The 23,034-nt window shown below is 27.3% G+C and overlaps 1 protein-coding gene across 1 annotated transcript in view; it reads right to left on the reverse strand.

The window, feature by feature from the left end:
• The window catches only part of LOC100209448 (endosome/lysosome-associated apoptosis and autophagy regulator family member 2), a 97,184-nt gene that overhangs the window by 39,871 nt on the left and 34,279 nt on the right, over positions 1-23,034 (reverse strand). Inside the window, exons 8-11 of the mRNA XM_065818325.1 lie at positions 11,921-11,987; positions 11,565-11,644; positions 6,342-6,427; positions 1,029-1,206 (exon numbers count right to left, since the gene is read on the reverse strand). Of these exons, the coding sequence (XP_065674397.1) occupies positions 1,029-1,206; positions 6,342-6,427; positions 11,565-11,644; positions 11,921-11,987 (411 nt within the window). The remainder of the gene's footprint in view (positions 1-1,028; positions 1,207-6,341; positions 6,428-11,564; positions 11,645-11,920; positions 11,988-23,034) is intronic.

Here is a 23,034-nt window from a genome sequence, read left to right on the forward strand (position 1 = left end):
AGCTGCAACTAAATTTATAATTATTGAGTGTTTAAATTTTTTAAAATTTTTTCAATTTTTTTTTAAATTCAAATTTTATTTGCAAAATTATTTGATTAAAAGAATTTTAGAAAACTAAAATAATTTTTTTGTTCAAATTGATTTCTTTTAAAAAAAATTCCTAAAAACAACTTTATATATAAAAAATGTTTAATTTTGATATAGCTTTAAATAAAATGAAATTTTTAAAAAATGTAATCACGTTTTTCATATTCTATTTGAGATTTCTTGTTAAAATTATTTTTGGTTAAAGGATATATTATGTGTTAACAAAATATAAGATATAAATAGAAACATTTGTATGACTAACTGTTGCGAGTCTTTGAGTATAATAAGTAAATTTAACAGTTGAGCAACTGTGAGTTACTGTAGTATTCACTGTAAATTAACTGGTTGTTTTGGCTTAGTTTGCAGGTAAATTTATTGCAATGTACTTTATCCATGCAATAAATCAAACAAAATATAACTTTAAAATATTATTGGCTCCATGCAGAGATTTAAAGTAATTTAAATTTAAAAGCCCTTTTTGTGTTAAATAAAATCTCAAGAGAGCAAACGATCTATTCAAAAAATAAATTTAGCGTGATGTACTTTACAACCCCTAATAAAAAAAATCAGATTGGCCAAAAAAATGTTAAATTAGTAAAGGAAAAAAAATTAACAAAAAAAAAAAAATCATGATATTATTTTTTTTTAAGAAAAAAGTAATCGCGAAGTTGTGAAAAGCAACCACGATTCATGATCGCGATACGCTTAATTTGAGCCCTGCATACTATGCATACAGTTATACAGTATATTTAAATCTTATACATCAAAACTATTTTTTTACATCTATGATGATGCACACAAGCGATCTGTTGTTATTTAAATATATTCTTGTTATTTAAATAAACTTGTTTTTTAAATTAAACTTGTTATTAAAACTTTCACTGAAAGTAATAGTTATAAAACTTTTCTGCCATTACTAGCAATAAATATAAAAACCATACCTTCTCTCCCATTACTGTATGTGTTCTTAGGACACACAATGCAATCAGTTCCATTAGAATAAAACCCAGGGTTGCATGGTGGACAATCAACTTTTTCAGATGGTTTAGGTAAGGGTACTGCATTTGAAATAGTTGAACTGCATATTTGAGGTTCCAGCCATTTATAAACTTTGTTTGTCTAGAGTAAATTGTAATCAACATACAAATAAATTTAAATAGTAATGAGTTTGAAATATATATAACGGGTGGTTACTAAAAATCCAGACTAACTTTAACTGAATTTTAAATGCCACAAGCTAAATCTTTTTTTTTCATGCTTATATCCATTTTAAATCCTTATTTAATCCTCTATAAGTTAATTTACTTGTTTTTAGATAATTAATAATAATTAAGAAAATAATGATGGCCAAGCAAGAAGAGGTAAGAAAACGGATTTACGAGTTTTATTTGAATAATAAATTGCAAGGTAAAAAGTTCACAGTAGCTCACTTCAATGCTGAAAAAATTCCAAGAAGCACTATCTATGATATAATCAAATGTGTTGAGAATGATTCTGGGCACAAAAGAGTGCAAGGAAGTGGTCGTGTGGCCAAAATCATGACCCCGAAGGGTATCAAGCACCTAAAAACCATATTTGATCACAGTGACCAAGTTTTGATGAGGCAAGCTGCTCGAAAATATGGATGCAGTCATTCACATATCATTAAAACTCTTACCAAGTACACTGACATTAAAAGTTATACAAAACAGGGTATACCTCATCAACAAGAGAACAAGAATGAGTGAATCAAAACCAGCATTGATCGTCTTTATTGTGATTTTAAAGGGAAATCGGTCATCTTTGACGACGAGTTTTACTTCACGCTGTCACACTCAATAATTAATGGAAACAGCACCTACTACTCTAGCAACAGAGACAAGACTCCACTAAGTGTTAAATATCACAAAAAGCGCAAGTTCGAACCCAAGGCGCTTGTCTAGCTGGCCGCTTCTGACAAAGGTATTTCAAAGCCATTTTTTGTCCCCAGCGGCCATGCAGTCAATAAAGCCATCTATGAAATTAATTGTATAAAGAGAAGATTAGTGCCGTTCATCAATGCTCATCATGCCGATGGTAATTATATATTTTGGCCGGACCTGGCGTCATCACATTATACCAAAACCGTGACCAACTGCTATGAGACTCATAACATCAATTTTATCAAAAAAGTTGACAATCCGGCAGCCGTACCGGAGTGTCGTCCAATAGAAGACTTTTGGGCTATTTTGAAAGGCAAAGTGTATGAGAGTAACTGGCAAGCAAAAGACATGAAGCAACTACAAACCAGAATAAAGCTTTGCCTGAAAAAAATTGACCTTAACCTTGTATTTTCACTTTTTGGGTCAACTCGTGTTAGAGTTGGCCGAATCCAAAAAAACAGACTGGTTGAAGACAAACTTAATCAAAATAAATAACTAAAAACTCTTTTTAATGATAGTTTTGTTTAATCTCTACCATAAAAACTATGGGAGTAATTGCCCATGAAAGTTTGTCCGGATTTTTAGTAACCACCCGTTATATAGACAGGCCTTGTGATGAAGCGGGAGCAATCGCTACACGCACATAAAACACGTCCGTAAACAACCTTCCGGGTGTGAGAAATAGCGCTTGCTAATTTCTTTGCGAGAGTAAAAAATTGGGAGAAAATTAAATTTTATAGAAAATATTTATAGTAAAATTTTTTTGCTGAAGTCAAAATATGTTAAAAAAAGAGTTTGCATATTGATAAATAAAAAAGTTATATTCGTAACAAAAGACGTCACGCATGGTTTATGCTTGACTTTATTTTAACTTACGCAGTATGAGTTCAAACTAAAAATGATTTATTTCTTCTACTCGAGAGCTAAATCCAGCATGTCTTTTTTTAACAAAAAGTCCAGTTGAACTTTATCATATTACCCGCTTAATCGTATTTTGTTTAGTTGAACCACACGTATATTTTTTTAGGGTTTGTTTGACAAAAAACTTCGCTTAACTAGAACTTTTACTTTGAATTGCATAAAAGTCATTGTAATAAAATATTAAAACTTGCAACATTTCAATGCACAAAATATTGCAAAATTCAAAATATCTAGTGTAATATTTATAATTATCTTATAAATAAATATCTAGCGTAAAAAATTTATAAACTGAAACTTCAATTAAAGCTTCGATTTCGTACAGATTTGATCACATTCTATTAATTAATAATTATTATATTTAAAATTCAATCACATGACTCAGTGAGTGTACTCAGAAGTAATCCAATATTTTTGCATTATTAATGCCTGATATTTCTTTTTAATTTTAACTTTTTTTACAATTCTCCTTAGGCAGGTAGCAGATTTAAGTATTATATATATAATATATATATATATATATATATATATATATATATATATATATATATATATATATATATATATATATATATATATATATACACAGGGCGAATCCAGGATTTTTATTGACTGTAGCAAAAATGTCATAAATATTTTTTGTCCTAAAAAAAAAAAAAAAGCCCTCACTTTTCACATTTGCCGCCAGTACTAGAAGTCCAAGTTTGCCGACTACACTATATGATCTACATATGCCGATTTGCCGGTCTAAAAGAGCTAAAATATATGTTAATGTAAACAAGAGACTTCTTTGGTTTCGAAGAAAACTTAAAAAAAATGCCTAAAGATACTTTTCTTTAAACTCCTAAATTCTGTTTCAAATAGTTCTGTAACAAATTTTAATAACATAACATATTTTTAACAAAAGTGTTTCTCTTGATAGTGTTTAAATCAGCTAGACTATATCTTCACGTAAATAATTTGTGAAATGCCTTGTGACATGTGTTGATATTTTATACCTATTTTCTGATTTTTTTCATTCATAATGCTGTATCGCAAAAATCCAAAACAAACTTTTTTTATCATTTAGATCTCTGAGGAAGCTTTTTGATCATCATTGAACCTAAAATATATGCCCACACTTTTTAGATTAAAAGTTTTCCATTATGTGACAGCAAGTTTAATAAAATCACCAGTCTTGTTAGTGCTTGAGATAGTAGAAGTTTCAGGGTGATTAAGAAAAATATTGTAAGTATTATCATAAAAAAAAAGTTTTGCTTTTTGAGTCCATTATTTTGTATGTTTTTGATAACATGGACAAAAGTCAAACAACAAAAGAGTTTTATCTGTAGTTAACCAAGGTTTTTCATTAAATATTAGAGTTAGATTTTTATCGCATATAATTGCCTTTGCTATTTGACTTTCTTACAGATTATAATCTATACAGATTATACAAGTTAAATGAATTTGATCACATAAAAATTAGGAATTTATTTGTTTACAGGTTTTCACAACATTTTTAAAAGAAATTTAGGACCATCAAATATATAACTTGTATTACAAGTTAATTCATAACATTCATAACATTCATTACATTACATAACATTCAAAACACTTTTCGAAAGAGAATTTATATCAATGGCTTTCCCAACACAGCAACTTCCTGATACAATAACATTTTTGTAACATATATCTTTTCACAGAGAACAATAGTTACTAGTAGAAATTTTCAAATTAAAAAAAAAAGTAGTAGAAATTCCTTGCAATTTTAGAATAAACTAAAAATCTTCCTGAGAGGAAAATTGTGCAAAATGTTATTTTAGTTTAATCTTTTTGAAGTTTTTGAAGTTTTTGATCAGATCATATAATAAAGTGTTGCTAGACGTTTTAAAACTCGCAATAGGTAAACATTTTATCCAATGTGTTTTCTTTTCTTTGTCTCTGGGTAATCTATAAATTTTTAAAAAGGTTTTTAAATCACTTGACTTCTTCAATGATAAATAACTTGTAGAACAGCAATAAACACATTTCACCATTTTTCATAAACCTAAGCAAATTTCACCATTTTCATAATAGACTAAATAAAGAAACCAACAGACGGTGCTATTTAATTTAGTCTTTATAATTATAAAACCTATTTATTTAATGTTTGCTACCCATTTAATTAAAAAATGTTTTGTAAACGGAGAGTGGATATTTAACAGAAATTTTTTTTGCTACAGGTTCTTGCTTGATGACTTTTAGTCTCGACGTAAGACCTCCTTGTTAACAAAAAAATTGCACCTAAATAGCTTCAATATATAATAAAATATCAGAGTTATGTATAGAGTTGTTTTAAAATATGACAAACTGAATTTTGCTACAGTTACAACAGTCGATTTGCCATTTTATTTAACTCCCAGATCAATTTAAGTTGATATGCTGCAAAATGTTTGACATTCTTTCAAAAATTTATGTGAGACAAAACCCGTTAAAAACATGGGTTTTTCATTAGAGCATTTCATTTTTGCGAAAAAAATATTTCTGTAATATAGTCAACTTGGCTCAAATACAATTTTGAATTAATCTTTGAAGCGCCGTATTTTGATTACTTGTACCCTCCAGATCTTATTTAAATTATTTTTCTCTTTTGCATGAAAAAAAAAATGTATGTAAAAAATAAAAAGAGGAAAAAAACCGAGCTGACTGTAGCAGTTGCTACACTTGTTACAGCCTGGATCCGCTTCTGATATATATATATATAGATATATATATATATATATATATATATATATATATATATATATATATATATATATATATATGTATATATATATACATATATATATATATATATATATATATATATATATATATATATATATATATTGTATATATATATACATATACATATATATATATATATATATATATATATATATATATATATATATATATATATATATATATATATATATTTATATATATATATATATATATTTGTAGTATTTGTGGTTTACTTTGAAACAAATTTGTTTTAATTTTAATTTCTGGTAAACCACAAATACTAAGATACATACTTTGTGGTTTACCATAAATACCACATACTGAACATTTATAATTGTCTTTATTCAAGAGTAAAGCTAAAATATTTCATGTATTATTACAGTTTTGATAAAACTATATTGGCATATCAGTTTTGATAAGACTATATAGACAAATTATCAGACTATTCAGATAAACTTTTGAAACTAAAATTAAATAAAAATTGATTTTTGAGAACAATTTATTGCTTCTACAAGATTTAAATTAGTTGATTGAGGATTTCAAACCAAAAGAGAATGCAATAATATATATTTATTATAAAATGTTAAAACTTTATTTATTCATAATATATTATATTTTTCTGCTTATGTAATTCTTTTATACTATTTGAATAAATATAAAAATATATTTAAATGAAAAAATGTAAAATACTTTTCCATTTTCACATTGTGTCCAATATTCATCAAAATCATTTTCAGTGCAAGGTTTTCTTATGCGACATTCTTGTGATTTTGGAGCTGAAAATAAAACAATAAAGAAATTTTAAATTCTACTTATAAAAATGTTTATAAATTTATTATTTGGATGAATCATAGATACAATAAATAAAAAATAATTTTTCAAATCAAAAAATAGTACTTCAAATATGCTTTACATTTTGCAGAGCATACTTTTTAAATTTGAGAGACTATTTTTAAATTTATGTCATAACGACTTTTTTTTTTTTATACACTACTTGATGGTTTCAGATGTATAAAAAAGGAAATAAAGATTGCATGATAATGTTAACTATTTTAATTATTGGTCTGGTGTCTTTATTTTCTTTTTATTATTTTTAATGCTTTTTATCAAATTAGAACGAAACTGCCATCTATGGCATTTATTTTAAGTTACCCATTCCACAATTAGTACATTTTGTCTCTGGTACAGATCTGAAGTATATATGGATCTAAAGCATAAAATGTAAATCTAAAATGCTGTGAATTATGGTGAGTTTTGTACATCTTCTGTAAGCCTTGGCTTGGTATTTATATTAGCAGTGTTAGTGTATACAAATGAATCAAGAAGAGTTAAAATGATAAATACATTAACAAATTGTTTTAGCTAACTAAAAAGTATCACTGACAGAAAAATTTGAAATAAAAAAAAGTTCATTTGAAATAGTTGCCTTTTTATGCCTTTGATACTAAAACCAAAAAGACCATAAACTCACAATGCATGTTGTGCTTTGACTTGGTTGTGCAATTAATTGTAAAACAATTTAAACTATGAATGTATACAATAAAAAAACTCTACTAAATTTAAATAATAAATGTTAGCATAGAAAATATACTGATTTTTCATAATAATATTTTACAAAATTGGCAATTCTTTTCTAAATGCAAACAATTTATATGCTGTTTAGTATTTGACACCATTTAATACATTTAATTTTTTTTTTTTTTTAAATAAACTTTAAGAAAAAACCTTGTATGATGTTTTATTTATATTTTTAATAATTTTTAATCTAGGAATTTTTTCACATGTTTCTTTTTTATTATTATTTTTTTAAACCTTTGTTTCGTATAGAAAACATTTGTTTAATAAATAAAAATAATTAAAAAAAATAGCTATACTGCAACTTTTCCCAAAATCCTTCGTCAAAAACTTTCGTCAGTTTTTCAGCATGGTTCTGTTTGGCATCATTGGTGCTTAACAGAAACTTTCATACGTTTGAGCCAAATAGAACATTAACATGTAAATAATTGTACATTTATGAACACACCTTATTGTGACATAATATACTGACATATGACATACTAAAACTGCAGTCAAAAGTAAGTGTTATGACAATCGCAAACGTGTTTATTTATTTATCACAAAGATTGTCTGTGTCATAACTTTATTTTATGACAAAATCAGCCAATAACTAAATAATTGAGTCTCAGATACTTCTTAGGGAGTTATCAGTACAGGCCTACAATACTGAACTTTTGATGTTGTTTGGAAGCTGAGTTAAGCAAGAGTGATAATTGATGAAACAATTTGTTTTCTTTTGTGATACACAGGAAAAAACAGTATTTGATAGATTACATTCCAGCATGTTGATTTGGTTCAGAATATGTATTACTTGATATAAAATATTTACAGCACAAAGAGTTTCCCAATAATGCAAAATTGCTGTATCAAATTTTTTCCTGGCTAATGCCATGTGTGTGTGTGTGTGTGTGTGTGTGTGTGTGTATATATATATATACATATATACACTACCGTTACCATAAAAATGCAGTTTAATTATTTTTGCACTACTAGATAATTCAAAAGTATTTTGATTTAAATGCTTTGATAAAAATCATAAGAATAATAAAAATGCTAAAGTGGGCAAAATTACATAAAAAATGGACCATCAATGACTGTAAATGTTAAATCGAGGGACTAATGACAAAAGTAGTTTACTTGTACACTTAAAAAGTCATGATACACCTTTGGAAAGATGGGTTATTGGGAAGCCATTTATTTTTTCAGAAGAAATGACTTAAAACTTAAATCCAAAACATATTTTTCAAAAAATTGTATAAGTTATTAGACTGAGTTCGAGAACGATTAAATATTGAATAAAATGATTTAGCCTCCCCAATCACAAGATTTCACTCCTATCGGATTTTTATAAGAGGAATTAAAAGTAATGTCAAAAACTAATGCCTAATGATGCATAAGAGTAGAATGCCAAGAATATGAATGGTGGTTATTGTTGCTAAGGGAGATTAAAAAGCAAGTAAGTTATAAACTAATCTAATGGGACTTTATATCAATTTTTTTGTAAACCTAATAAATAGGAATAAAAGATATAGTTCAAGTAGACTTTATTTTCAGTTTCTCTCTTAATAGTAAGAACTTTGATATTTTATATCAAAAAGTACAATTATGGACAGTAGTGTGTGTGTGCGCGTGTGTATATATATATATATATATATATATATATATATATATATATATATATATATATATATATATATATATATATATATATGGGTCTTATTAAGAAGCGAACACATTCATCAGTTTTACATTAAGGAAAAATTTTCTTATTTTTATAATATTTAAATTATCTTTTAATCGCAACTGTGAACTTTTTTGTTAAAGAAACTTAATATTTTATAAAGTTTTTTTTTTTAAGTAAAAGACTTTTAATTAAACATGATTTTAAAAATAAAAAACTTAAATTTTGTTTTAAAGGAATGTAAAATATTTAGGAGAATGTAAAATATAAAATTTTTTCCAAAGTAATGTAAAATATTTACTAAAGAAGAAACTTTTTTCTTATCATCTGCTAACCAATTCATTATGTAAAACATTAGTCTCTTATCCATAGATAAAAATATGTGAAAGCAAATAAAGAACTTTTTTTTTTTTCAATTTTAAAAAAGGGAGAAGTGTTTTTGTTTGAGAGAATTCTTTTCACAAATGTTTTTAAATTTTTTTGTTTCTTTTGATTCAATAACCTGTAAAGATCTTTTGACATTTATATATGAGCATAAATTATCTTTACAAATATCTTATTGATACTAAAAAAAATTCTACTATGTAGACATTACTTATTCACACGTACAAATGACTTCCAAAATATAACCTATTAAATAAAATGTGATAAACAAAACATAATGTATAAGAATTATAAGGATTAAGTATAAGATCACTTTAAGAAATAAATTATAAAGGAAATATAATTGTTTACAAATACCGAATTTAGATTATATTAGTAATTTTTATATTAGTTTAAATTATTTTTAAAGTTGCTTAAAAGTAAAATTAATTATATCTCGGTACTTTAAATACTTTATTTAACTTCAATGATGTAAATATATATATCTGATGTGTGTGTGTGTATATATATATATATATATATATATATATATATATATATATATATATATATATATATATATATATATATATATATATATATATATATATATATATATATATATATATATTTCAATGATGTAGATATAAATACCCATGCTGTGTTAAAGTTAACTTTTTTTAGCGTTGAGTGTTTTCGTTATGTAATAAAATTTTATAACAAGGCTTGTATATATTTGTGTTAAATGTTAACTGATTGAATAAAATGTTGAGTAACAATCATTCATTTATTTGCCCATATCAATTTCAGAAATTGACTTAAAATTTGCTTTTTTCAAGATGCAAACCAGCGGGGTAAAACTTTGTCAATTGATAAAGAAATAATTATGTTTAAGATAAAAAGTAATACTCAATTTGGATTGTACGATGTAATCAAGCCAAAGACTGGAAGAGAATTTTAAAGCATTGATATGCAAGGAAAAAACTGAAAATAACTATAGGTTTTTTGAAGACAAAAAAACAGCGACAGTAAAAGGATGTAACCTTGCTGAATGACAAGCCACGCAAGTCTCAGCTTTACAAAAAAAAAGATCTTTTAAGACATTAGTACAAATACAAGACAAACTATCAGGGGTGTAATGTCATGGTTGTCCAGCAGTACAGGACCCTGTATACTGTGTTACTAACATCATGTAAGGGCAAATTGTTTTGACAAAGAGTAACTAAAATTTAGAAAAAGTTATTCATTAATTAATAATTCAGAACCACGGTAGAGTGATCAGACAGTTATTACTTACAAAAAAGTGTTTAATAATAAATTGATTAAAATTATTAAAGAAACACCAAGATCACTTAAAAAGTTTTAATATATTATGAAATATATAAGCTTATATAATTTATTTTAAAATTGTTCCATAAATGTTATTTGCTATTCTTTATTTATAATATAAATATATAAAAAAGAAAGAAATAGATTAAGATATATTTTTATTGTAAACAATTTTAAAGTTTTTCAGAAAAACCTTATTCAGAAGCAATTTTTAAATTATAATATCAAACTCAATATTTACAAGTTTAATTACAATTATTTTCTTTTTATTGTCAAGAGCAAGTGATGCAATAAAAATGCAATGGTTATTTAAACACTATTTTTTAATGCAACCATAATAGTTCTTTTAACTTGTCTTGTAATCACTTAAGATAAAAAATCTTTTTTATAATTTTATATTTATCAAATATAAAAATGCATTTTTTGCCAAGCCTAAGGTAAATCAAGAAAAAGCTGAGAAAAGAAATTAAATACAAAAAAAAAAGACACTATAATAATATAATAAAGTATGTAATAAAAGTCATAAGATATACAGACAAATAGAACATCTATTTGCCCAACAGAATTTTAACTTTAATTGTATATGAATATAAACAGCCATGCAAAAAAATGTTAATGCCAGTATGGACATTCATATATTAAAAATATGCTTTATCTCTTTAATGTCATAAAATATAAAATAAAAAAATCTAAATGGCATCACAAAAAATCTAAACTACACTTTAAGTGTGGAACCTTAAAATTATAAATAAAGAAATAATGGTTACCCCTAGAGGTAACTAAAAACTATGTTTTTTTAACTAGAAACTTCAAATTATTTTCATTATCTTTAATTATTTTCTTTAAATTTGGTTTTAAAAGTGTATTATAAATTTTATATGGGTAATTAATACTCTAATTTAAATTAAACAATATTCATGTCTCAATTAGATAATGAAGTTAAACAAAATGTGAAGTTGAGATCAAAAAGCAAACTGACTTACATGAATATTTATCTTCTGAACATTTTTCACACACGCCTGCACCACCTTTTGAAAATGTATTTGCTTCACAACTTTCACAACTATATAGATTTTAAAAAACCGCATTACAAAAATTGTTTCTATAAATGGAAAAAAAATTTAAAAACAGAGAAGCAGTTGATCATATTTATATTGATTAAAAAAGATACTAAGATACAAAATACACAAGATACAACATGGAATACTAATAGTATCTATGTTGTATTGTGAATTTAATGGGGGAGCAGAGTTATTAACTTTTAAAATATTATTTCAAAGACAACCCTATTAATATGTTAAACACTACAAACATAAAATAATAAATTAAGCATGCTTACAAACTTGCTCCTTCTCGGCTGAATGTTCCTGGTGGACACCTCTCACATTCATTAGAAAATGGAAAACCTAAGCAAACAACATATTAAAATATAAAATTGATCAATACACAATAAACAACACTCACTTAGCTATTTATTTATGCTGTTTATGTTTATTTATGTTATTATATTATAGTTTTATTAAAATTGTCAACTACAGTGCGTAAAAGACATTATTTAATACAAGAAACAATATGGCTAGTGGTGATGCAGTGACAACAGTATTTGACAAGTCAGTTAATGAAACAGATTTTGTTCTTAAAACAGTGTGTATAGTGTAAACAATATTTCTGTATTTAATGCATATGTAGAGTTTTCCACCTAAATTGAAAGTACTTTTGTAAGTGAATCCAAAAAAAAATTAAAAGTTACTTGAAAATGCATCAATACTCCTGATGATAAAAGATAAGGATAGATAAAAACATGTATTGTATACACACAAAAATATAAATGTTTTAAGCCATTACCAGTTTTAAGTTAATGTCCTTAAACTACTTTTATTTGAACTTATCCTCCAATAAAAAGATGTTTTTCTTTTTCCCCAATACTGTTAAAAATTTCTTAAAACAACAACTTCATATTTTGTTAAATTTTATTAATGCATTTTCTAGGGGTTTCTAGCATATATTTAGAGCTAATACAAGACAATTTTTAAAAAGTTCTGTTTTTCAATGCACCCTAATAAGCATACCCCAGCCTGTTTCAAAAATTTCATATGCTTTTAAAAAAATATGTTAACGTGAGAAAAGAACCAAAGAAAGTAAAATACTTCTTTATTTATTATGTGGTGTGAGTGATAAAGGGTTAAGCGAATTGTTAAACAGTCGCAGCAACGTATTCTTGCTCAAAGAAACAAGCACAGCACACACAGAACCGTCTCAACATGATAATTATAAACATTGTATACCGAATTGATCACATCTTTTTTTCAAAGCAAACATATCATTTCAACAGAATTAAAAATAAAAATAAATGATATTTGTCTATTGAGTTAAATATGCAAAAATTGAAGTAACTTTATCTGAAGAAAAAAAAAGAGAATGATATTTATAACAATTTTGAAAATAAACAAGATAATATAAAGCCAATAGTTACTTTGATTGCTTAGTCACTTCATAACATCCCTAACTATTTGGTTGGAACCAACCTTATACCTACCAGGCATGTGATTGAAAGAATACTTTTACCAAAAGAATGGGTGTCTCTAGTAAAAGATACATATCACAAACTTACTTTTCTCAAAAAAATCCAAAATCTGTTCTTGAACTTTAGTACCCTTTTTCTGACTTAATCAAGAAAAAATTCTTAAATAAACAGAAAGAAAAATTTGTTTATCTTACTATGTAATGGATTAATCATAAAATTGTGTTTGTTTTAAAAATTATGGCAGTTTGGCCAGTGGTGAAAGTAGATTTAGTCCTTCAAAATTGTGGAGCCTAATACTATTAAAGCGCCTAAAGTATTACAAGTAAATGAACTTTTAGCCATAGATCAAACCAAACTGTATGTTGTTCTAGATGCAGAAGAAGTTCACATTCTTAGGATAGCTTCACATACTAGAATTTATTTTGTATTATTAACGTGATTATTAATATTATAAATAATGAAATGCAGTACATAAATTGGAAAATTAGTTTTTTGTATTTTATAATTTAAACAAAAAAAAAAATTCATTAATAACTAGATTAGTCAATGAAAATATTTTTAAAGGAAAAATCAGTAAATTTTTAAAGAAACTTTTATGTAATAAAAAACTTTATGTAATAAAAAAAGAAAATATAGCACTTATAAACTTATTTACTATCTTAAAACTAAAAAAATTTAATATGCAAGGTCCAAAAGCAAGATAACTGTGACTTTTTTAAAATATTGTTAGTTGAAATAAAATAAAAATTTACAGCAAACATACATTTTATACTAGCTACTTCGCACCTTTAAAAAATAAAATTTACAAATAACATACATTTTATACCAGCTACTTCACACCTTTAAAAAAAATAATTACAATAAGCATAAATTGTATTAGAGATGCCACGAATAGTGATTTTGCCGAATACCAAATATTCGGCTTGACCCCTGCCCAATAGCCGAATATTCAGCAACCGAATATTTGGCAACTGAATATTCGGTGACACAAATTTTAATGGGTGACAGTTTTCAACTTGCATTAGTAAAGTGAATACTGTAATCGCATTACGGGTAACTACGCATATTTATTTTATTTGAGTGTTTGGACATATTATTTATTGACTACATCAAACTTTGTTCCATATAGGTTGTATTTCTTACAAACCGTTACGTAGGATATATACACAATAAGTGTAATCTAAAGTGAAAGCTTTAGAACATTTAGTGGCAATTGCATTGTATGCGGGTTTTTATTAATTGGTAATGTATTTATAACAAATCATCACTAGAATTTATAAATAAATGAATTGAATTTACTACATTCAATTCATTTATTTACAAATTCGATATTAACTATATTAAATTACAGACCACAAATATTGCCATTAAAAACCATATAAATGCATTAACAATTAGTTATCCTTTAAAAATTATTTAAACCAAAAAGTCAATTTAGTAAACATAAAAGACGTTGTATTCGATTGTTATTTTGCTCGAAAAAAACTACAATAACTACAAAAATCATTAAAAATGGCATCTTTTAATAAAAAACCACCTATTTGAAAGTATTATGAAATTTGTAGGGAAAACAATAAACTAGCAGTTTGTTTGCTGTGTAAAAGCAAGATCTCGCCTGGTGGAGAAGGAAGGAAAGCAAGTAAACTAAACTATTACGTATATTATAACTAATTAAATATGTTTTAATACAACAAATTATTTCGGCTGGTAATTTTTTTAAAATTTTTTAGGAAGTTCCATAAAATTTTTTATAAAAATAAGTTCTTTCACACAGTAGGTACTTTAAATACTCTACTTTTTTCCAGCTACAACTTCTCTGAGAAACCACCTTTAAAACAAGCATTCTGAGCAGTACACTAAATTAACTGGAGCTCCGCCAGCAAGAGGGAGCAAAAATGAGAGTTCTCTCACTAATACCGACTCTAAAATACCAGAAGTAACAGGTACATTAAAAAAGAAACAGTTAACTCTGAAAGAGACAACTGAAAGAAAATTGTGTTGGGATATTAATGATCCGAAATCAATAAAATATCATTATTTAATTGGAGAAATGATTGCCTTAGACAATGAACCATTATCACTTGTTGAACAAGATGGTTTCAACAAGCTTATGGAAAAGGCAGTACCACAATGCAAAATACCTTGTTGCACCTACATGACTGAGAAAATTATTTCCGATATATTTAATAGAATTTGCACTAAAATTGAAGCTAGTATTTCATAAGCAGCAGCAGTATCTGTGACATCTGACATGTGGACACGTCAGCACAACAACCAAAGTTTCTTAAGTTTTACTGCGCATTGGATATCTCCAGATTTTATTCTTGAACATGTTGTTTTAGCGATGAAACCATTTTCTGGTTCACATACTGGTACCAATATCACGAAAGAACTCAATATTATTGCAGAAAGATGGAACATTTCACATAGCAAAATTCGTTTTCTTGTCCATGGCAGTGGAGCCCATATGATAAAAGGTGTACAAGATGCAGAATATGAATCTGCCAAGTTTTTTATTCATTTACTACAACTGGCTGTCAATGTATCACTAAATTCTCAATTAGAAATAACACTGATGGTAGCAGCTGCAAGACGAACTGCCACCCATTTTAACCACTCTAGTATAGCGCAAGAAAAAATAAAATGTAGGTACGTGCGTATCTTCGATTTACGGCACCGATTTTAAAGATAAAATCTGTGACCATTTTTTCACCGCGTGCTCGAAGTAGGTGTAGTAAAAATGGATTTTTGTCGTTTTTTTTTAGAATTTTATATTGACTTAGATAATATTTTAAAAGTAGAGTGTTGTAAGTTTATTGCAGTTTGTTTGTTTTTTGCAGTTACTAACGTTTTTAGTGATTTCATTGCTATTGAAAACTTCGTTCCTGTTCTGGAAGTGAATTGACATTGAAGGCATGATGGGTTTTTTTTCTAACTTTCCAGTCAATTTTATATATCTATTTTCTATGTACTTGCCAAATTTCATTAAAAAATAATGACACGCTCATACTCTATTTTTGCACGCAGTAAAGGTACCAAATAATCTTCTGTTGTAGAGGTTGTGGGGGAGGAGGGGGGGTGAGGGTGATTCACGATTATGAGCATTTTGTATATTTGAACTTTTTTATTCATTAAAAAGTTTTTTTTTTTTGAAAAATGAAACTTTATTAAAAATATTGGTGATTTTTTTAAAGTATTCAAAACATGATTTACACACACACGCACTATGCTATTTATTTGTTTTTATATATTTTATTTAAGATTCAATTGGTTTTTTTTTCTGTTGCATGTTGTATAGCTTTTTTTATTTAAAAAAAGTGTTATAATGATTAAAGCTGTTTCAATAAAATAATAATTATAGTTATTAAATTTTTTTTTAGAGCATTATGAGACCTAAAAAGATTCATCTATTTTATGGTGAAGCCAAAAATTATTTAGCTTGTAACTTTGCAATGCCAACTCATTTATATATTGAATGTAGAAATGGACATATATTAAATATATTCATATCCAACAATGAATCATTTAAAACAACTGTTGAAATAGTCAATAAACTTTTTAATTTCAAAATATGTAAAAGTCAGATTGTGCAACCCAAATTCTATGCTCGTAATTATTCAAGGGATTCTGAACAATTTATTAATATCTGCAACATGCTCTTTGCATACCAAAAATTAATATCTGCTGTGCCACAACCATTGCATTCGACCACAAACTCAAGTAACATTGTTTCGTTTTCTTCTATTTTACCTTCTCAACACATCAGTGCTTTATCTGTATCAAATAGTAATCTTTTATCTCCTTTATCTGGTGCCACTTCAAAAACCTCTTCTCATGAACCACTACTACCCAGGTTGAGAGTTGATCAGTTGAGTCCTAGGAAAAAAGTTTTGCGAAAGAGGTTAACCATTTTGGCAAATGAAATGGCAAATAAAATTAAAAAAAGCATAAAGAGGATCTAAAAGAGTTAAGAGAAAAGGCAAAGGCCTGACCATACCAACTTAAATATCTAAATCAGGTTATTGATCGCAAAGAAAAGACAATCCTTAATCTTCGAAAAAAATTAAAGGAAAAATATTTGAATTTACAGTTAAAGAAACTTCAAAATCACTTGTATATGACATGCTTGTGTGCCAAGTTCCTACGCATAGTGTTCCAACTCTGCTCAGTAAAATTGGAGAACACACTGCCTATCAATTTAGTCACATTGCACAACTGTGGAACAAACGATGCATGAGCTAGGTGTAATTTCAGACTTACTGACTGCAAAGCTTTTTCAACAAAAAATCTGACACTTGGTTTTGATGCAACAACACAGGAGGGTGTTCATGTAAATGTTGTGCACTTAACAATCAGTATGCATGGTTGTATCAGTATGCATGGTTGTAGCTATTGATCAACTTCCTGGAGGTACAGCTTACGACTATCAGAGTCACATTACAAAATCTGTTGATAATCTTGCCAAGTTATATAGTGACTTCTACCAGCTACAATTCACTTATGTGCGAAGTACTATTATTGGAAACATAACTAACATGATGAGTGACAGAGTAGCAACAAACCATGTGACAGTTACTAAGTTAAACCTTGTTTAGCAGAAATCATTAAATGAACTAAACTGTCACCTTCACTCTTTGGACACAAAGACCAGTTTGTGCAAGTCTTCACTCAAAGCATTACAGACCTCTAAAGGAAAACTTTTTGCAAGAGACTGCATTGCAGCAAATATTGTTTTACAGCTGAACAAACTTCGCCATAAGGATGGAAAAGGTAGATCTATGATCTTAATCCCACTTTTTTACTTTAACACAACATAATTTTGTGAATATGATATAAATCTAAAATATTTTTTTTATTAGCATATAAATGTTTCTTATTTCACATGCTCCTTATGCCCTTTAAAACAATTACTTTATGTTATTTAAAGGTGACCCAAAGGGTTTTGTAGCCTTTTTGGATCAACACAAGCTGCCCAGAGGACTGCTACCACGCTACAGAGGGAACAGACTACACGTTCTTTTTCACACGTGATATTTTGATTCATCACTATGAAATATTGAAAACATTTCTGTTTTCTGGCTTAGTGTTATGCGGGGGTGCGGGGGTCTGAGATATAGTTTGTACCAAGATTTTACATCTGAAACAGGTAAATCTTTTATATGATTGTTTCCATTCTTGGACACATTCAGATATTAAATTGATAGGAAAGGGTGCAATATTAAAGGCTATGGTATAAACCTTTAAAACCAATAGTAATGATACTAAGAGCAATAGTTAGGGGATTATAGATTATTAGAGACTAATATTACGGTTTATTTATAAATTTTTTGTTTCAGGTATCCGTGAGTTATGTGCCCTAGCTTTAATTGGAAAGCTACTGACTGGTCCTTAGATGACAAAATTTTATATCCAACCAGGTCAGGGACTTGACTACATATCTGGCATTCAGGTAGTCAAAAGTGTTCGGAACACTCTTATTGAAAGCAGCAAGAATCCTCTAAATCTAATTGAACAAAAAACTGATTTTTTCGGAGATATTATTATAGACCTGTTTTTGATTCAATAATCAGCTTTTGCTCAGTAACTGATGAAATGAGTAAAACATTAGCTGAATGTCTGAAAGCTGTTGTTAGTGTCATTGACAGGCAGTACAAGTGGCAGTTCAACATGAGTTCTAATAATCAAATTTTGAACCAGACTAAATCAGCAAGGCTTCACAACATTGACTCAGAAGAACTTATGGCTATGTTTAGTGCTGCAAAGCAAAAAGCTCCAAATGCCACGCTTTGCTTTCTTTCTTCAAAACTTCGTGCTTGTAAAAATAAAACAACTGCTCTACTCTCCAAAATCCTGCTGATATTCAAAACAAATTAACATTATGGGCTATTTCTAATGCCAGAAAAACTCGATTTGCAAATGCACAATGTCATAAAGAAACGACGTCAGAACTTATAAAGTGTATGGCTGACAAAATTCAAAATAAAAAATACAAAGAACAGAGAAAAATAGAAAAAATTTTTAAAAGTTTTATGCCTAATCAGATAAAAGAAATATTTCCTGACCTAGAAAATAATGAGGCTTCTAATATTGAAGAAATTCTTATTGGAGCTGCTATTGGAAGATGTATTTGCCACATTTGTATTTGTGGTTTGATCATGCCACTAACAGCCAAGATGTATATTATGGCAGACTTCGTAGCATTAAAAAGAAGAACAGTGGTATATACATAGTTTCTTATAGGAAACCAAATGAGAATGAGGATGATGATGCTGTTGAGTATGAAATGAGCAAATATCAACTATCTGCAGACATCATTAGTGGTAATATGGTAATATCATAAAAAAATGATGTGCAAATTGATTATAATAAGGTATGTGTTATTGTAAATCATAATATGGTTTATATAATTGCATTAATAATTTTTATTTACAGATATTAGGTAAGTGCCTTGGTTAGTAATATTTTTTCAATGCTTAATGTGTATATTAAGCCCCCTCACCCTCTTTTTTTTGCTGTTGTTGATAAGATTATGAAAAGATTTATAGTTCTTTCATTGATTATTTTTATGTATCAGATCTTATTTTAGGTAGTCGGGTAGTTACCGACATCCAACAACCAAGGTTGACTTGGTTGCAACATGCTATGGGAAACCAAAGCTCATTTACTATTAGCTTTGAGCCAATCACCTGGCTTTTGATATACTATTTCAACTTAGAAAGATGACCTTTTGCATGCATGGACACCAAGATGTTAGTGTTAAGTAGTTTAAATCAATCAGTATAGAAATCAGTTTTTTTGGTTATTATTTTTATACATCATATCTTTTCTTTTTCAGGCGACAAATCGAAGAATTCACTTTGTTCCAGTAGTATTTCTGTTTTAATGACATAATATGTTATACATCAGAAGTTAAGTTATTTTAATTTATTTTTAACCTAAAACAAAAACTTTTTTTTCTCCTAGTTTTTTATGAGTTTTTTTAGTAATTATTTTAAATATCTGATGTATTTTATCTATCATTGCTAGGTTTTAACTCACAGTATGAAAACTGAAAAATAGACTATTGCTTCTATGGATCTTTAATAAGTCAGGAAAGAGGTTAATTTACACTTATAGATTAAATTATACAGTAATAACATATTTGTAACATATTAGATATTAATTTATTTTTCAGGACATATGCCTTCTCTATTAATAATGATTGTGCTATAGTGATCTATAGATTTATTTGAAAATTTGTTTTTTTTTAGATATTCTCGAAGGATCGACTTTTTCCATCTTTGGATGTCAATGCTATTTTTGCTTCAAAACTAGGCTATTTTCATAGTCATAATTCTGTTAAAAACATTAATAAGCATATGGAAAACAATTAATTTAGTTTAAATTTTATATTATGAAGTATATTTTAAAACAAATAAATCTTTTTTTTTATTGGGGTGGGCGTATTATTCGATGTTAATCGAGGCGATACACAAAGGATGCTGAAGCGCTTTTTCTAAATACAAGTCTTCATCTCTCTAAATACTAATTAACATTAATTAATATATCAATAACAAATATTATCGCTAATTGTCAAAGTAATTAAACAATTTTTATTATAGTATTTTTTATTATCTACATGGACTAAGTTGAAAATTATGTGGCTTGAGTAATAACAATGGTACGGTTAGGAAAACAGGCCTTGTTTTTCCTCACAACTATTGCTCTTACACAAATCACATCCTTTTCCGACTTTTTCTTCAAGCCATATTTTTCGCTCGCAAAAAATAGATATAATTAAAGAGGTTATTATTTTCTCTCAGTTCACTGTTTATCTTCTAGTAGGCTATGTAGATATATAATATCGCAACAAATGAACTAGGCGTTTTAATATATAAGCCTATATATGTAAAGTGTAATATAATAAGTATTATCTTTAAAAAAAAAGTTATGAAATGAATTAATTTATGAAAAAAAATTTTAATCATATAAAAATTGATTTATCTTATTATTATTATTTATAATTTTTTTAATTCGTTAATAGAAATAATTTTTTTAATTAAGCAATTTTAATTTTTTTTTTTATATAAGTTGAATAAAAGTATAAGCGAGGCAAAGTTATGCGCTAAAAACTAAACAATGAAGTTCTATTATAAAACTACCGTAAGCCGAACGCTAATTTTTTAAGTTGGTTGCAGTTTTCTTAAGCATTCCTTATAATGAATTTTTGTCACTTAAATGGGCATAACTTTTAGTAGAATCATTTGTTTTTTATGAAATTTTCACCATTGTAATACTGATTTAAAGCTCTTTACAATGATATATAATAATTGAATATTTGAATAGTTTAAAAATTTTGCACACGTACCTATAAAATGCATTCATCAAGAACTTAAACTACCTGACCACCAATTAATACAAGACGTAAGCACACGCTGAAACATACTATTTACTGGAGCGATTGTTAGAGCAAAGAGAGCTGTCTCGTATATAACTGATCATGATTCTTTGAACAATTTAACACCTGCCCAATAGGAGTTAATGGAACAGTGTATTAAACTTCTCAAACCATTTGAAGAAACTACAAAAATAACCAGCTCAGGTATTTCTTGCATTTCTGTAGTAATTCCATGTGTTGTCATGTTGTTAAAATATCTGGGAAAGGAAGAGACGGTACAGAGAATACCAAATTTATCAAAAATGAGATCTTTGCTTCAATCTGAACTTGAAGCGCGGTTCAACTTAAATAAAAATGATAAATATCTGGTTGCAACTTTTCTTGACCCGAGTATATGTAGTATGTCGGATTTAGTGAAGTAAGTGCTAAATTATTAGTAAAATTCAGTTTTATTTAGCCTGTCCGCAAATTGAACTTTTATTGACTTTTATTGACTTCAAAACTTTCTTGGGAATAGTAAAAACAAAAAGAGTAAAGCAAAAAATTCTTTTAGAGGAAGATCAAAAAAATGAAAAAAAGTTTTGAAGTGTCTAGTAGCATCGGCGATGATTCTTCTCCACTTCAGAAGAAAAAAAATGTAAATGAAAATGATAAATCAACTGAGATACACAATAGTTTCTGGAATTGTTTTGAGGTAGTTGCTACAGAAAACACAAACACAGATGAAGATATTAAACATAAAAGTTCAATAGCAAACAAAATTGATTTTTTTATGAAAACTGTTTGCCTAGATTGGAAAGCAGACCCTTACAAGTGGTGGTCAGCTAATGCAAACCAATATCCAAGCCTAGCAGAATTTGCTAAGATTTATTTATCATCTCCAGGTAGTAGTGTGTATAGCGAGCGACTATTTTTGGAAACAGGTATAATTTACGAGGAAAAAAGAAACTGTTTGTTATCAACAAATGCTGAAAACATTGTTTTCATTCATCATAATTTACCATTGGTAGATTTCAGGTATTAAAGCTGTTATAAAAAAAAAGAAAGTGAATTATAGAATCTTATCTATATAATATATTTATTATATTTAAATGGTTAAATATATCATGGTTAAAAGAATCCAATAATCTATAAAATATATTTCTTATTTGATTAATCTATTTACTGTATTATTTATAGTAATATAATCTGTATAGTAATACAATCTATTTATAATCATGTTTTAGTATTCTGTATTCGGTCGAATAGTTTGCAATATTCAGCCGAATACCAAATAGTATAAAATTTTGCCGAATACACCGAATAGTTGCAGAATATTCGTGGCATCTCTAAATTGTATATTCACACACCTACTCCACACCTTTGCAAAAAATTGTAAATCAAACAGCTAACTAATATGAAAATAATATTTAACCAGTTTTTTTGTTCTCCTGCACAATTTTTAAAAAAATGTTACACTATTTTTGCCTCAAATATATTTTTTTAATTTTAACTTTTGAAATTTAGACACATTGAAACTTAAACAGACAAAACCGGAAGCAGAAAAAGTTGT

This window comes from Hydra vulgaris, chromosome 14, assembly GCF_038396675.1.
Source record: "Hydra vulgaris chromosome 14, alternate assembly HydraT2T_AEP".
Lineage (NCBI taxonomy): Eukaryota > Metazoa > Cnidaria > Hydrozoa > Anthoathecata > Hydridae > Hydra > Hydra vulgaris.